This window comes from Oncorhynchus clarkii, chromosome 29 (assembly GCF_045791955.1).
Source record: "Oncorhynchus clarkii lewisi isolate Uvic-CL-2024 chromosome 29, UVic_Ocla_1.0, whole genome shotgun sequence".
NCBI classification, from domain to species: domain Eukaryota; kingdom Metazoa; phylum Chordata; class Actinopteri; order Salmoniformes; family Salmonidae; genus Oncorhynchus; species Oncorhynchus clarkii.
In genome coordinates, this window is record NC_092175.1 from 12989119 (window position 1) to 13007089 (window position 17971).

Below are 17971 nucleotides of genomic sequence, written 5' to 3' on the forward strand. Positions count from 1 at the left end.
ACCTAGAAATCAACCGTCATCTCTTAAAAAGCAATATTATGCAAGTGTGTCCCTTAGATTGTTCTTGCACATAGTGACCTAGTTATGAATTTACCTTTAGTTGACAAAGGGTTCATGTCTGATTTTCTTTTTGACATGATAGCGATCTCTGAATGATCTCCCTTTGACAATAGCCTTATAAGGCATCATCATGAATTTAGGATCTACATTTAGAATCTAGATGATTCACACAGGTGCACAGGAAGAAAAAAACAACATACAAAAGACACCATTTTAAGTAGTCATTTTTATATACACATGTATGTATTCATATATTACACATTTAATAGAGGCATATTGAGATCGATCATGAAGAGAAGAACAGAAAAAAGTGGCTGAGATATTTGTAAAAATGTACATTTCATGAGAAATCATATACACACAATTTTGCTTTTTTAACTATCCTTTTTGACAGACATACATACAAAGAATTACCATGATGACAAGCTCCCCCCCCCCCCCCCCAAAAAAAAAATCACAGGGTGTTATGTAGAGACAGCAAGAACCAGCTTGCTAATTATACGTTGCATATATATTCCCGTTTCTGTGTGGGGTTTCTCTGATCGAAGGGGTGAATCGAGAGTAGCCTGTGCTGTTTAAAGGAGAACGCCACAGAAATACGTTGTTCCTCTCTAAACGTTCCTCACCTGCTACATTTGTTTTGCATGATAATGCTTTAGTTTAGTAAACTCCATTCAGATAACCTCACATCATTTGGTTGGGACAGTATGGTGTCATATAGTGTTCTTGAAGAGATTTAAATAAATGTTGAGTTTTTTTGTGTATTATTTTACCCATCATACAACTAAAGTAAGTATCTGCCTCTACAATACTATTGAAGGTTGCAAATCTCACCTTTAAAAAAAATTGTACATACAATTTAAAAATGTCCAATAAAACAGTGGTGATTCAGATGAATCCATGCCCTTACAAAACGAAATCTTGACCGAATCGTACTGTGTACAAAACAAATAATATTTTAAACATCAACATTGTTAAACAATAATTACTTCTTTCTCATAGTTATTAAATTCTGTGGCCACATGGACTAAGTATTTTGTTGTTGTACTGAACAGTTTCATTTTGAGGATAGGTTGGATACAGAGATGCATAGAGATAGATAGAGAGGAGTCTAGATGGATATATGGAGATGAGTCCTCTATTTATCTCTATGGGCGGATCACATATTAACTAGTAAGCGATGCGATGTGATGAAAGGCATCTTTTTATACAAGTAAGCGAAAGGCTTGGATTAACCAGATCTACTCATAGTGCCTCTGAAATGGCACACTATTCCATAGTGCACTACTATTAAACAAAATAATTGAACTGGGGCATAGGCTGTCATTTCAGAAGCAGCAAGAATGTTAACAGTATCAAACCCTAACTGTTCCAAATACCAGGTGTCTACAAGGATACAGTGGTCAGATGGCCACATACAGGATGGACAGTAACAGTACAAATCTAGTATTGAAGTAATCTACAATGCCTAGAGGGGCCTTTAGAAAATAGTTCACAATCACAGTGTTGCTGATGTGCCCATTATCAATGTTTGTAATGACATTACAGTACTGATCTTTTACCTATGTCAAAACAATGGTTTTGGGGAGGAGGCGTTGGATGAAAAAGGCATACAAAAACATGTTTGTGATATTGATAGAACTAACTGCTACATAACGTGCATGCATATCCCTCCATCTAGGAGATGTAGCCCATCTAGATACTGGTCCTCCATTGGTATATAAGGCAAGAATGAATCACTCAGTATGACATCGAGTCAGCACCAAGAACCTTTGTCTGTCTCTCTCCTCACAGGCAAACATGGCAGTTACAGTATGTAACCTATCCCAACTGGGTAGCATTTTATTACCGTCATCAACAGATGTCAAGGTATATTTTCTTAAGGCATTTCTAGAATTGATTTGGCCTGATTTTGATTAAGAAGCTAGGTCAGTAGGCTGTCCAGTGCTCTTAAATAGACAGAAGGCTTTTTGGGAACAAAGATCTCTCTCTGATCAAAGAGAGAAAAATACCCCAGATAGAAAAGACTTTCAAAGATGACATCGTAGCAAAGAGCGAACTGAGACAATGAGTCCACTGGATCAGTGGTTTCTGGAAGACAGATGCCTTTGGGTTTGACTGGTGTAGAAACTGGAGGCATTTTCCTTTTAATGTCCAAAAACAGTACTATTATAAAACAACAACTGGCACAAGACTAGTGCTTTCTTTTTTGTTATCAGTGTTTTTTAACATACAAAAGGGCAGAAAGAAAAGATAGGCACGTTTCTCAATGAATTTATCCACAGTAAGAAGAGGCACTGAGGTCAGTTCAGTATGGGTTGCGCCTGTCACTCGGCCGTGTCATTGCCATTGTTATCAATGTTCTAGACGTCACAGCCATATTGATACCCAAAAGTAGAATGTGGGCTAATGACTTTGAATGGGGGCTAATGAGTGTTTTGTCTAAATTACACTATGGAAATACTATGGAAATACGAGGACATTTCTAAAGTAGGCAAATATTTAGTAAGAAACAACTTTGCCATCATTATGATGTTGTCAAATGTACTTTATGCAGATGGAAATGTTGTTAGCTAGCAATGCTAACGTTAGCCATCCGGTGGATTCCTCTCAATCTTAGCTAGCCAGCAAACATTACACTACATCTAAAGTCAATATAGCAAGATCAAAATGTTGACAAAAGGTTTTCCTACGAATTATTTTCCTTCTTTAGTAATGTATTTATATTTCCAAGCCACTGTAATGCACTTTTGATTAAGTATTCATCAGCACCAATTGACAATGCATTGAGTGGAATGATCAAGTTGGACATCAGTCCTAAAAACCAATGTTCAAAACAATATTGTGACGAAACGTGCAGCACACAAATTGTTTTTTGCCTTTGAACGAGAACATTTAAAATGTACTTTGTATGGTTGTCTGAAGCAACATACAACCAATTAAGCTTGTGCTATGACAGTTATAGAGAAGCTGTTTAGTTAAGACAGCTTCTACTTCAATTTCTTCATTGCACACAATCAGAATAGAAAGAGCCCAGAAAAAAAAAATCTGTAAAAAGAGATCTCGAGTTAAGTCTTGCAAAGTACAATACTCAGCGACCGTATTTCGACTGGAGAAGAGAAGGAGAGGGGGTGAGGGAAGATAGTTTGGCCTTTCTACTCCTCTACTCACGTCTTCTCTTCTCACTGTTTTACACAAAATCTTTGTTACTCAAGAGCTTCAGTGGAATACACAGAACATTTACAAAGGAGAAAATAAAATGTCCGGAAAGATTGTTAGTGCTGACTTTTTTTCCCATTTTTTTGTTGTTGTTGATATAATATATATATATTTATATATAAGCCATACATTGTCACCTATACATAACAAAACACTACGATTCTGACTTTATAAAAGTCTGAATTAAATCAGAAAGCATTACACTTCTCAATATCTATACCTTTACATTTCCTGACAGCCCAACGTTTATTTTGATTTTATTATTTAAAAAAAACAGTGTTCAATACTCAGTGCTGCTTTACTGCAGTAAGAAGCTCTCTTATCTCTTCCCGGGGACAGATGGGTCCATTAGGACATAATATTAAGACGGTTTACAAAATGTCTGGATGTGTCACAAAAACCTGTTGTATTCGCTTGCACCTCTCCCCTCTAACCCTCCCTTTCCATAAATATGACAAAAAAGACTAAACTATTGAAAATAAAAACTTTCAATAGAGCCGTTGTGCTTGGGGGTCCAGGCCGGTGTGCCGACTCAACAGTCTGCCATGTAACGACCTAGGAGAATAAGGAACAACACAGACATTAGACCCCAGTATAGACCACATCATTCACATTTGACTAACCAAAAGGGAGTTTCTTCACCTCAAGTCACAACAGATACAAAGAAGAATAGATTAGATCTAAGAATAGATCTAAGAATAGATCTAAGAATAGATCTAAGAATAGAATAGATCTAAGAATAGATCTAAGAATAGATTATGTGGTGAGTAGGAAAGAAAATCTACCATACATGTTATATGCTCCTTTGCTTTACTCCTGCACCCATATGTTTCGGCTGCAGAAGTCTTTATCAGGTGTCAGATTCTGTGTCTAGATCTTGGTCCTATACATACCTGTGGCAAACCTCTTCTTGTTGAGGGACAGTCTGTACCCGGCTCCCAACAGCTCCATGTCCACCCCTGACAGCGTGCTCCCCTCGCTCATAAACTGCACAGCCAGGGTGGTTGGGGTGGACGGGCCGTCCGACAGCTCAAACTTAGCCCTCAGAGACCCCGAGCCTTCATTATCAGACTTCTCTGAGATATCACTCAGCTTCCATAGAGACTTATTCAGCTCTGAGTTCCTGGTGGAAAGAGATGAAAGTAGTATCTTACACAAGCAGTTGCACTTCCACTCTACCATAGAGACATGACAAACAGAGATACACTATTCAGTGTTTCCCCTAAATTCATTCATTTTTAAATCGTTGCCACCACGGACAAAAAAAGGTCAATTGTGAGTCTCATAGCAAAGGGTCTGAGAATACTTATGTACATAAAGTATTTCTGTTTGTTATTTTCAAAAATGATGGGAAAAAAATTCTAGAAACCTGTTTTCGCTTTGTCATTATGGGGTATTGTGTATAGATTGATGAGGGAAAAAAAATATTTTATACATTTCAGAATAAGGCGGTAACGTCACAAAATGTGGAAGAAGTCAAGGGGTCTGAATACTTTCAGAATGCAATGAGTGACAAGTTGCAAAGTTACATATCTTCAGATTCTCATCAGATCGTCCGAGAAACCTCCAAGGTAACTAGCTAGCTAGCGTGTAATCCTGGATGTGTAGCCAATAGACACAGGTAATAATTGTTAGCTAAGAAGCAGTAATGTTAAGCTAGCTAAATTCTTTGTGGGTTAATATAGAATTGGCTGGTGATGTCATTGAGTTCAAGAAATACAATTAAAACAGCCCTCGAATTTCAAATGTGGTAAAAATAAATGAATTTCAAAGAGAACATAATTAAATGTTCATGCATTTTGGAGTAGGAATGTCCTTTTAAAAAATGTTTTAAAAAAATGACCTCACAGTCATTCAGGAAGACCCCACCCTCGCCTCTACCTCTACCCCCACTCCATAAAAAAATCCTAGATGAAACACTGCTATTACTACAGATATACAACAACAAAAAACACATGTAATGCTAGCGATAAGTACAGTACAACATTAACCATGTGCTCACAGCTGATGCCAGTGCTGTGCTGTCTTGACTGTTGTGGTCTGTTTTTGTCATGGAAAATCAAATTTACCAATAAGAGTCAGTCAATTCGAATCAATCAAGCAAGCAATATATCAAAGCATCAATGACTGGCAGGTGGCAGCGTGGTAGGAACAGCTTGTCCCATGAATTCATCACAAAAATTGAGGATTAGCTGATAACTATGAAACAAACATTCTGGATAATATAGAGAATCTGGAGCTACTTATTGATCAGCATTTTGATATGCTCGAAAAAGAAGCAAACAAGAGAAGACCTTTAATCGAGTTCTGCGAGCGAAACTGAAGAGAAGCCGTCTAAAATTCCAAATGTAACATTGGAGGGGGACGTTTTTATAACTATGTCTCCAGAAGATGGAGCATTGCTTACAAGTATGAGCAAGCAGTTAAAAAAAACTGGATCTATTGCATGGGCTACTGCGGGAGGTTGAGGCCTTAAAAACAGGAATGGATTACAGTAATAAAATGCTGGAAGAAATACGAGCAGAAAATAAGATATTGAAAGCTACCGTGGACTCCAAGACACTACAGAGAGGCTCTGGTATGATAAAACAATGAAAGTCGAATTACTTGATCTAAAGTGCAGAAGTATGAAAAATAATATTGTTATAATTGTTATAATGGGCATAAAGAAAAAAGTCAAGGTGTTCATGAAACGTAATCTCAAGATGACGGACAAACAGGTGGAAACCGTTTCGGTGGCAGAGCAGAGGGAAGGCCCCGTCCGATCGTAGCTATGCTAACCCACTACAACATGAAAATTGCCTAGTTACTACAACAGGGTAGGGAAGAACACCCCGTTCTCTATTAATGAACAATTTCCTCATGAAATAGTGGTGAGACGACGTGCCCTGTACCCCACTTTCAAAAGGCTCCGAGCAGAGAAGCAGAATGTTTGTCTAGTGGTCGATAAATTATATGTCAACAACCAAATGTTCAAGGACTCAAAGATTACAACGTGGCTGTGAGTGATAGCTACCTCCTGTTGAATAAGTTTCCAGATACATATTTGCACCGCATTACACAGTAAACATATGGATTCAACTAACCGGTGCCCCCACACATTGACTCTGTACCGGCTATATACCCCTGTATATATACCCCTCTTTAATTACTTGTTACTTTTATCTCTTATCCGTATTTTTTTAAACTGCACTGTCGGTTAAGGGGCTCGTAAGTAAGCATGTCACTGTAAGTTCTACACCTGTTGTATTCGGCACCTGTGACTAATAACATTTGATTTGATTGATTTGTTTTTTACATGAACGACTTTTATTTGTCTTTTTCATACAGTATGGAACCGTGGACTATGTGGACTTAAAATAAGGTTGGACTTGTGGTAATGCAGAATGGGTATGATGAACTTTTTCTATTTAGGCAATATGGAACTTTGGATGTAGTATCAGGTTTTGATTCAGGGGAAGGCGAAGTTGGGTAAGGCTGATCTTTTTTCTTTCTGATTGTTTATTTATTCAATTTGAAGATTGAACATTAGAAATACCAAGGTTGTTTTTTTTTAGTTTGATATGATATGGCCTAATTGTAGAGGTCGGGTATATTATGACTTAAAAGCTGTTATATAGTGCGGTTCTTGATTAGCTTTTAAGATAAAACGTAATAAATATTAATAGATTTATTATAAGGCTAAATTATTATAGAACTAAAAACCTGCCTAGGTTCTCTATTGGAATAGTCCTATACGATCCTAAAATAATTGGTGTTATTAACCCTTTTACATTTAAAATATACATCTCAATATAAAAAATTTAAAGAATGATTATTGTTCCGATACCCCCGGCAAATGGAGTAGGTATTGTCTACAGGGTTGTTGTTTCTATTAGTGTGTGGCGGGCTGGTTAAGACGGATAAACTCATTGAAGTCAAAGGTAGAACTAACACAATCACTGGCTTATGGAAGCACTTCCCTAAGGGAGAGATAGGTATATTATATTTCTATATAAGCCATTTATGCTACCTTTTATATTATTGAGCCTAATGATATAGGCCTATGTGTAAAACAGCCGAGGTGATAGAGCAACGACCCTGGAATAAAAACGTGTATCTGTGGAGAGAGGGTTGGTTTTACAGGTTTACTCGCTCTGGATTGATTGTCAGTAAAGCATGTATTCTTGGCTATCGTGCCATGGCTGTGTCAGAGTCGATTGTAAGTTAAACTTGGCTATTCCTTTATGGGCAGTGTGATGCCTAAGACACATTTTTACTTGCAGTCATTAGCGGCCGTTAGAATCTATGTTCCTTTTTCCTTCCTCCTTTTTTTTGTCGGAATACAATACAATATGAGGACTACATGAAATATGTCTTGCATGTAATGGACATTTTAAAAAAGGACTGGTCTTGCGATATACAGTGCCTTGCGAAAGTATTCGGCCCCCTTGAACTTTGCGACCTTTTGCCACATTTCAGGCTTCAAACATAAAGATATAAAACTGTATTTTTTTGTGAAGAATCAACAACAAGTGGGACACAATCATGAAGTGGAACGACATTTATTGGATATTTCAAACTTTTTTAACAAATCAAAAACTGAAAAATTGGGCGTGCAAAATGATTTAGCCCCTTTACTTTCAGTGCAGCAAACTCTCTCCAGAAGTTCAGTGAGGATCTCTGAATGATCCAATGTTGACCTAAATGACTAATGATGATAAATACAATCCACCTGTGTGTAATCAAGTCTCCGTATAAATGCACCTGCACTGTGATAGTCTCAGAGGTCCGTTAAAAGCGCAGAGAGCATCATGAAGAACAAGGAACACACCAGGCAGGTCCGAGATACTGTTGTGAAGAAGTTTAAAGCCGGATTTGGATACAAAAAGATTTCCCAATCTTTAAACATCCCAAGGAGCACTGTGCAAGCGATAATATTGAAATGGAAGGAGTATCAGACCACTGCAAATCTACCAAGACCTGGCCGTCCCTCTAAACTTTCAGCTCATACAAAGAGAAGACTGATCAGAGATGCAGCCAAGAGGCCCATGATCACTCTGGATGAACTGCAGAGATCTACAGCTGAGGTGGGAGACTCTGTCCATAGGACAACAAATCAGTCGTATATTGCACAAATCTGGCCTTTATGGAAGAGTGGCAAGAAGAAAGCCATTTCTTAAAGATATCCATAAAAAGTGTTGTTTAAAGTTTGCTACAAGCCACCTGGGAGACACACCAAACATGTGGAAGAAGGTGCTCTGGTCAGATGAAACCAAAATTGAACTTTTTGGCAACAATGCAAAACGTTATGTTTGGCGTAAAAGCAACACAGCTCATCACCCTGAACACACCATCCCCACTGTCAAACATGGTGGTGGCAGCATCATGGTTTGGGCCTGCTTTTCTTCAGCAGGGACAGGGAAGATGGTTAAAATTGATGGGACGATGGATGGAGCCAAATACAGGACCATTCTGGAAGAAAACCTGATGGAGTCTGCAAAAGACCTGAGACTGGGACGAAGATTTGTCTTCCAACAAGACAATGATCCAAAACATAAAGCAAAATCTACAATGGAATGGTTCAAAAATAAACATATCCAGGTGTTAGAATGGCCAAGTCAAAGTCCAGACCTGAATCCAATCGAGAATCTGTGGAAAGAACTGAAAACTGCTGCTCACAAATGCTCTCCATCCAACCTCACTGAGCTCGAGCTGTTTTGCAAAAAAATTCAGTCTCTCAATGTGGAAAACTGATAGAGACATACCCCAAGCGACTTACAGCTGTAATCGCAGCAAAAGGTGGCGCTACAAAGTATTAACTTAAGGGGGCTGAATAATTTTGCACGGCCAATTTTTCAGTTTTTGATTTGTTAAAAAAGTTTGAAATATCCAATAAATGTCGTTCCACTTCATGATTGTGTCCCACTTGTTGTTGATTCTTCACAAAAAAATACAGTTTTATATCTTTATGTTTGAAGCCTGAAATGTGGCAAAAGGTCGCAAAGTTCAAGGGGGCCGAATACTTTCGCAAGGCACTGTATCTAGGTTGTTTTCTCTTGTCCCGCAGGTGTGATGTACCGATCCTGTGCAGGTGTTGTTGCACGTGGTCTGCCACTGCGAGGACGATCAGCTGTTCGTCCTGTCTCCCTGTAGCGCTGTCTTAGGCGTCTCACAGTACAGACATTGCAATTTTTTGCCCTGGCCACATCTGCAGTCCTCATGCCTCCTTACAGCATGCCTAAGGCACGTTCACGCAGATGAGCAGGGACCCTGGGCATCTTGCTTTTGGTATTCTTCAGAGTCAGTAGAAAGGCCTCTTTAGTGTCCTAAGTTTTCATAACTGTGACCTTAATTGCCTACTGTCTGTAAGCTGTTAATGTCTTAACGACAGTTCCACAGGTGCATGTTCATTAATTGTTTATTGTTCATTGAACAAGCATGCGAAACAGTGTTAAAACCCTTTACAATCTGTGAAGTTATTTGGATTTTTATGAATTATCTTTGAAAGACAGGGTCCTGAAAAAGGGACGTTTCTTTTTTTGATGAGTTTATAAAATTCTTGCCACCAACAGATTGTTATATACAGTGAGGGAAAAAAGTATTTGATCCCCTGCTGATTTTGTACGTTTGCCCACCGACGAAGAAATTATCAGTCTAGCATTTTAATGGTAGGTTTATTTGAACAGTGAGAGACAGAATACCAACAAAAAAATCCAGAAAAATGCATGTCAAAAATGTTATAAATTGATTTGCATTTTAATGAGGGAAATAAGTATTTGACCCCTCTGCAAAACATGACTTAGTACTTGGTGGCAAAACCCTTGTTGACAATCACAGAGGTCAGACGTTTCTTGTAGTTAGCCACCAGGTTTAAGAGTGTGCTCCTAATCTCAGCTAGTTACCTGTATAAAAGACACCTGGGAGCCAGAAATCTTTCTGATTGAGAGGGGGTCAAATAGTTATTTCCCTCATTAAAATGAAAATCAATTTATAAAATTTTTGACATGCGTTTTTCTGGATTTTTTTGTTGTTATTCTGTCTCTCACTGTTCAAATAAACCTACCATTAAAATTATAGACGGATCATTTCTCTGTCAGTGGGCAAACTTACAAAATCAGCAGGGGATCAAATACTTTTTCGTCCTCACTGTATTTGGGGCATACAACTATCTCAGCTCTGTAGACTTTGCTGCGAAGAGACAAAATCAATAGATCATTTATTCTGGTATTGCCCCGATGTAGCTTGTTTCTGGTCACAGGTTCAGGAATTGTAAAAAAAAAGAAAAAACACAACATGCACTTAAAATTAACTTTACAAATACCATTGTTGGGCGATTTGGAAAGCCATCATCAGTCAATAAATAATATAATAATACTCATAGGAAAGGTTTTCAACTTTGGCTCACAATATGTGGATACTACATGATTATAAAGGTTAAAAAATTATGTAAAACATCACAGCACAATGAAAAATATACGGCACATGGAAACCAAACGAGGGTGGTCTATGGTGATAGGTGGGATGGTCTGAGAATGGCTGAGGGTTGAGATGAAAGAGTTTGGTATTGTATTATTGTTATGTGACTGCTTTAAATATAAAAGTACCATTTCTGTCAAATTTTTATGTAAAATGTATATGCTAAATTTGCATGTAAAATGTATGTATATGTAGCAAAAAAAGCTGTAAAAAAACTAAAATATATTTGTCCTCCGAAGAGGGGTGGAGGGGTTAATAAAATATATAGAAACTAAATAGTACTGCTGTCCACATGTTCTCTGGTCATTTCTCTCACCAGACAGCATTGGGCAGGGACTGCATGTTGATGACCTCTCCGTCTACAGGCACTAGGACCTGTACGTTGGAAAGAGGGCCGGGGCAGAGCATGGACTCTGGGTTGTAACGGTAGTCCAGCCTCAGGTCAGTGGTGGTGGGGGTACACTTCCAGTACACTGCCAGGTTCAGAGGGGTGGACTGGATCCCATTAGAGGACACCTAGACAGAGGGACAGGTCAGAGATCAAGTCAGTGGTAGCGGGGGTGCACTTCCAGTACACTGCCAGGTTCAGAGGGAGGTTGACTGGATCCCATTAGAGGACACCTGCACACCCAGTGACACAGCATAAGGTCAGAAGGAAAACAGCAAAGATCATATCATTGGAGAGATGCCAAAACAATTCATACACTAACAATATGTGAAATAAATACATTAACAAACACAAATTTGATGGTAATAAACATTTCATTTTGAGTACAACTTATTTTACTTCTGGAGTATATACTGTAGGGGTTTTTAATATACTAAAGTAAGTGAGTATTTAATTTAGTCTGGGACTAACCTGGTATTTGAGGATGTCCACATTGTAGTAGGATGCAGCAGGGTTCTGCTCTGATGCTTTCCTGAGGTAGGATGTGAGAGCTTGCATGTTGAACCAAAAGTCCTTGGTATTAGTGTCACTTTGCGAGGGATCACTGGATAACACACACACACACACACACACACACACACACACACACACACACACACACACACAGGAAATTATCAGAGACTCAAGTATTCATTGCTCTGTGTGTGCATGCGCACTTGCACCAAGCTCCAATAGCTTGGAAACCCTTTAATTGCCCCCCAGCTATTAAAAAATTAATTCTGTTTGATTCAATTAGTCCAGCCATGTGGACTCAGAGTTACCCAGATGAAGCAGACCGAGAAGGACAGAAAGAAAACGGGGAAGAAAATATCTTATTCTCCTTTGGGGGAAGAAAGGAATCCACTCTTCAAAGAGACTCTCAGGTGGCTGTCTGTTTTCCACTGATGATTCACTGCTAATAAGTTGGCTAGGGCTAGACACATGGTGGCTATGCTGGAGAAAACACAACATGAAGCTTCAATTTAGAGGTGATATTATCGCTTGTTGAGAGTTGACGTAACACTCCTCTAGACATGGCCTGTTGAGAACCTGATGTCTGAAGAGGAATGGTGGAAAATAGTTCGCTGTCAGGATAATGATAGGTTTATGACCGATGCTAATAGAATTTCCCCTCAATGACGCAAGCTAGGTTTCCCCTCATTACCCCACCACCACTATCCCCTCCCTCCCCTCAACACCTCTCTCTCTCTATGGGCTGCCACCCTGATATGCTCCAGTCTTGTCCACTGGTGTTCAACCAGTGTTATAGCCTTTCTTTGGGTCCAAACGTGCACACACCTGTATTGGAATCTGGTCATTACTGATATAGCTGAATGATTCTCTATGGTCCTGTATGGTAACCACACATCAATCAGGTTCATTAAAACATTGTATGAATGTTTATGTTAACCATATCAACTGTGAATAAAACATTATCAGAATGTTGAAATTTCTCCACTCACCTGAACAGTAGTGTCTGGTTGGGGAGGATCTGCTCCAGTTTGGACGTGCTCTTCAGTTTGAAGGTGAGCACGGCAGGGGAGGGGTTACTGGTGAACACCTTGATGATACCCATGGGGAAGGACAGGGTCATGTCACCAGTGATCTTTACTATGCACCTAGATAGAGAGTGAAGGAGAGCAGCACGTAAAGGGTTAAACCTGTGATCTTCACCACACCACACAGATGAGAAAAGCAGCAAAGAAAGAGAGCAGGCCCTACAGCTCACGCAAAGAGACAAATTGCCACCACACTGGAAAGTTTTGTTCAAGTGACATGCGGATGTTACAGCACATCAGAGATTATACTGCCGCGGATGCGCACAGAAAAGGAAACAGTACGTGGGACATGTCTATGCATGAACTCAAAGCATTTATTGCACTCATATCAATTTGATCTGATAGGTTTGAGGTTAACTTTTTTTCCCCAAGAGACCATGCCACGCAACCGCTTCAGAGAGATTGAGAGACACCTGCATTTTGATGGCGAGGATACCAAACACGCGTGCAGGCGGACCAAGATCACTGCCGTCTCAGACACCTGGAAATGTTGTGTGAAGAACTGCATTGCCAGGAGAGAATATAAAACTGTTGATGAGCAACTATTCCAAAACCAATTCTCGGTGCCATTTCACCCAATACATGGCCAACAAACTGGACCCAAGTTTTGGTAGGCCGCCGATGTCGAATCCAAGTACTTGCTCAATGGCTTTCCATATCTGGGGAAAGATGAATCCAGGCCAGCGGGTGATCGACTGTTTGAGCCTGTGGTTTTGAGACTCAGAGCGTTACATGGGCAAAGGCAGTGACAACGGACAACTTCTTCACATCAATTTCCCTGGCAGACAAGTTGATTGCAAAGAAGACTAGCCTGCTCGGGAACCTTGAACAAAGAGAGTAGGGAGCTGCCGCCCTCTGCGCAAAACATACCAGCGGAGCTGTACTCCATATCGGTGACGGAGAGAGATAACCACCTGGTTATATTATCTTTTACTTTCTACATTGTCAAAAGAAGCTGAAACTTAACTGTATTACTTACTATAACTCCATTGCCAATCAAATCTACAAATAAAATGTATCAAATGTATTAATTACACTGTAATGTTTTATTGTAGGGAACGAAAATAAGCTATATGTTTTTCACGACGACTTTGTAGAACATTACAAAACTTATCCTTGACTCTATCCAAACAAATAACGATTGTTTTTATATCTTGTCATGGATAGATTTCCACATCCTTTATAATTGTTTATGCACTATTTAGCAAATCAAAGTTTATTACTAACATGCACCGAACACAACAGGTGTTGTACAATAAAATGCTTACTTACGAATCCCTAACCAACAACGCAGTTTAAAGAAATACGGATAAGAATAAGAAATAAAAGTAACAAGTAATTAAAGAGCAGCAGTAAAATAACAATAGCGAGACTACCAGCACCAGTTAGTTCAGGTAATATGTACATACAGTTGAAGTCAGAAGTTTACATAAACCTTAGCCAAATACATTTAAACTCAGTTTTTCACAATTCCTGACATTTAATCCAAGTAAAAATTCCCTGTCTTAGGTCAGTTAGGATCACCACTTTATTTTAAGAATGTGACATTTTAGAAAAATAGTAGAGTATTATTTATTATTTATTTCACATTCCCAGTGGGTCAGAAGTTTACATAGACTCTATTAGTATTTGGTAGCATTGCCTTTAAATTGTTTAACTTCGGTCAAAAGTTTCAATAGCCTTCCACAAGCTTCCCACAAAAAGTTTGGTGAATTTTGGCCCACTCCTGACAGAGCTGGCGTAACTGAGACAGGCTTGTCGGCCTCCTTGCTCGCACACGCTTTTTCAGTTCTGCCCACAAATTTTCTATAGGATTGAGGTCAGGGCTTTGTGATGTCCACTCCAATACCTTGACTTTGCTGTCCTCAAGCCATTTTGCCACAACTCTGGAAGTATGCTTGGGGTCATTGTCCATATAGAAGATCAATTTAGACCCAAGCTTTAGACCCAAGACCCAAGCTTTAACTTCCTGACTGATGTCTTGAGATGTTGCTTCAATATATCCACGTAATTGTCCATCCTCATTATGCCATCAATTTTGTGAAGTGCACCAGTCCCTCCTGCAGCAAAGCACCCCCACAACATGATGCTGCCACCCCCGTGCTTCACGGTTGGGATGGTGTTCTTCGGGTTGCAAGCCTCCCCCTTTGTCCTCCAAACATAACGATGGTCATTATGGCCAAACAGTTCTATTTTTGTTTCATCAGACCAGAGGACATTTATCAAAAAAGTACAATCTTTGTCCCCATTTGCAGTTGCTGGCTTTTTAATGGTGGTTTTGGAGCAGTAGCTTCTTCATTGCTGAGTGGCCTTTCAGGTTATGTCGATATAGGACTTGTTTTACTGTGGATATAGACTCTTTTGCACCGTTTCCTCCAGCATCTTCACAAGGTCTTTTGCTGTTGTTCTGGGATTGATTTGCCCTTTTCGAACCAAAGTACGTTCATCTCTAGGAGACAGAACGCGTCTCCTTCCTGAGCGGTATGACGGCAGCGTGGTCCCCTGTTTATACTTGCATACTATTGTTTGTACAGATGAACGTGTTACCTTCAGGCGTTTGGATATTGGTCCCAAGGATGAATCAGACTTGTGGAGGTATACAATTGTTTTTCTGAGGTCTTGGCTGATTTCTTTAGATTTTCCCATGATGTAAAGCAAAGAGGCACTGAGTTTGAAGATAGGCCTTGAAATACATCCACAGGTACACCACCAATTGACTCAAATGATGTCAATTAGCCTATCAGAAGCTTCTAAAGCCATGACATAATTTTCTGGAATTTCCAAGCTGTTTAAAGGCACAGTCAACTTAGTGTATGTAAACTTCTGACCCACTGGAATTGTGATACAGTGAATTATAAGTGAAATAATCTGTCTGTAAACAATTGTTGGAAAAATGACTTGTGTCATGCACAAAGTAGATGTCCTAAACGACTTGTCAAAACTATAGTTTGTTAACAAGCCATTTGTGGAGTGGTTGAAAAACCACTCCACAAATAGCTTTAACCAACCTAAGTGTATGTAAACTTCCGACTTAAACTGTACATGTAGGTAGAGTTATTAAAGTGACTATGCATAGATGATAACAACAAAGAGTAGCCGCGGTGTAAAAGAGGGGGAGGGGCAATGCAAATAGTCTGGGTAGCCATTTGATTAGGTGTTCAGGAGTCTTATGGCTTGGGGGTAGAAGCTGTTTAGAAGCCTCTTGGACCTAGACTTGGCGCTCTGGTACCGCTTGTCGTGCAGTAGCAGAGAGAACAGTCTATGACTAGGGTGGCTGGAATCTGACAATTTTCAGGGCCTTCTTCTGACACCGCCTGGTATAGAGGTCCTGGATGGCAGGAAGCTTGGCCCCGTTCGCACTACCCTTTGTAGTGCCTTGTGGTCGGAGGCCGAGCAGTTGCCATACCAGGCAGTGATGCAACCAGTGCTCTCGATGGTGCAGCTGTAGAACCTTTTGAGGATCTGAGGACCCATGACAAATCTTTTCAGTCTCCTGAGGGGGAATAGGTTTTGTCGTGCCCTCTTCACGACTGTCTTTGTGTGCTTGGACCATGTTAATTTGTTGGTGATGTGGACACCAAGGAACTCGAAGCTCTCAACTTGCTCCACTGCAGTCCCGTCGATGAGAATGGGGGCGTGCTCGGTCCTCATTTTCCTGTAGTCCACAATCATCTCCTTTGTCTTGGGCAATTCCAGTCATCGAGGGCCTGATTGGTGTCACAGTTTGCCCCCGCCAACACACCTTACTCCAATAATAACCTAATCGTGATCATAAGCATTGGTGCTTATGTTTATTGCAAATAATTTGGCCTGCGGGTTGATATGCATCTGATGCGTATGCTAAAGAGGACGCCCGGAAACGTTCTCTATCTAGCCTAGCGGGTTCTATTGTTAAACCTGTGCTCTTCACTATGCACCTGAGCGGCACAGCAGAGTGTTAACTCAAAGGGTTAAACATCTGCCCACTAGTCCAGTCTATCACAGTACTGTACCTTTAATGGAATTGTAGTCCAAGGCAGTGCACAGTCTCAGTCTTAGTTAGTCTACTCGTTTAACTCCAAATGTAACTCATCCACGTCTAAATTCGACCCTGTACAACTCAGGCCAAGGCTACCTCAGTCCAAATGTAAACAAGGCCCGGTAGTCTAGCCCCATCCCAGTCTGCTGTGGTGTGGTCCACGTGTGAGCCCCAACCCTGCCCTGTGTGTCCACTGCACTGCTTATGAAATGTTCCATTTGCTAATCCCTGCAAAAATAATCATTTTGCACAGCAGCAATCTAACAGCAGTTAACCAATAAAAGGGTGTATGTTTTCTATGTCCCAGACTATAATCTGCCCCATGTGGGTTATCCACTATGAAAGAGTAATGTCGGTCAAACCAAAATCATTGCACGCACAGACGCACAGAGAGACGCACACAGACAGATGCACACAAACAGACGTACACAGACAGACAGACAGACAAACAAACGCACAGACAGACAGACAGACACACAGTCAGACAGACAGATGCACAGTCAGACAGACAGACGCACAGTCAGACAGACAGACGCACAGTCAGACAGACAGACGCACACAGACAGACGCACAGACAGACAGACAGACGGACACAGACAGACGCACAGACAGACAGACGCACAGACAGACAGACGCACAGTCAGACAGACGCACAGTCAGACAGACGCACAGTCAGACAGACAGACAGACGCACAGTCAGACAGACAGACAGACGCACAGTCAGACAGACAAGCGCACAGGCAGACAGACAAGCGCACAGGCAGACAGACAAACGCACAGGCAGACAGACAAACGCACAGGCAGACAGACAAACGCACAGGCAGACAGGCACACAGACAGACAGGCACACAGACAGACAGGCACACAGACAGACAGACGCACACACAGACAGACGCACACACAGACGCACACGCACACAGACAGACAGGCGCACAGACAGACAGACGCACAGACAGGCGTACAGACAGGCGCACACGCACACAGACAGAGAGGCGCACAGACGCACACAGACAGACAGGCGCACAGACAGACAGACGCACAGACAGGCGTACAGACAGGCGCACACGCACACAGACAGAGAGGCGCACAGACGCACACAGACAGACAGGCGCACAGACAGACAGACGCACAGACAGACAGACGCACAGACAGACAGGCACAGACAGACAGACAGACAGGCGCACAGACAGGCGCACAGACAGGCGCACAGACAGGCGCACAGACAGACAG

At 40.8% G+C, this 17971-nt stretch overlaps 1 protein-coding gene across 10 annotated transcripts in view; it reads right to left on the reverse strand.

Moving 5' to 3' along the window:
• Window positions 1-268: 268 nt before the first annotated feature.
• The window catches only part of LOC139388722 (FCH and mu domain containing endocytic adaptor 2), a 96293-nt gene continuing 78590 nt past the window's right edge, over window positions 269-17971 (reverse strand). For 8 of the 10 annotated variants that reach the window (XM_071135587.1, XM_071135589.1, XM_071135582.1 and 5 more), the window contains 5 exons: window positions 12628-12783; window positions 11597-11729; window positions 11054-11253; window positions 4173-4402; window positions 269-3834 (listed from right to left, as the gene is read on the reverse strand). In XM_071135587.1, coding sequence (XP_070991688.1) covers window positions 3812-3834; window positions 4173-4402; window positions 11054-11253; window positions 11597-11729; window positions 12628-12783 — 742 coding nt within the window. In that variant the 3' untranslated portion in view covers window positions 269-3811. The remainder of the gene's footprint in view (window positions 3835-4172; window positions 4403-11053; window positions 11254-11596; window positions 11730-12627; window positions 12784-17971) is intronic. The other 2 variants (XM_071135584.1, XM_071135588.1) reach the window with 1 other exon arrangement.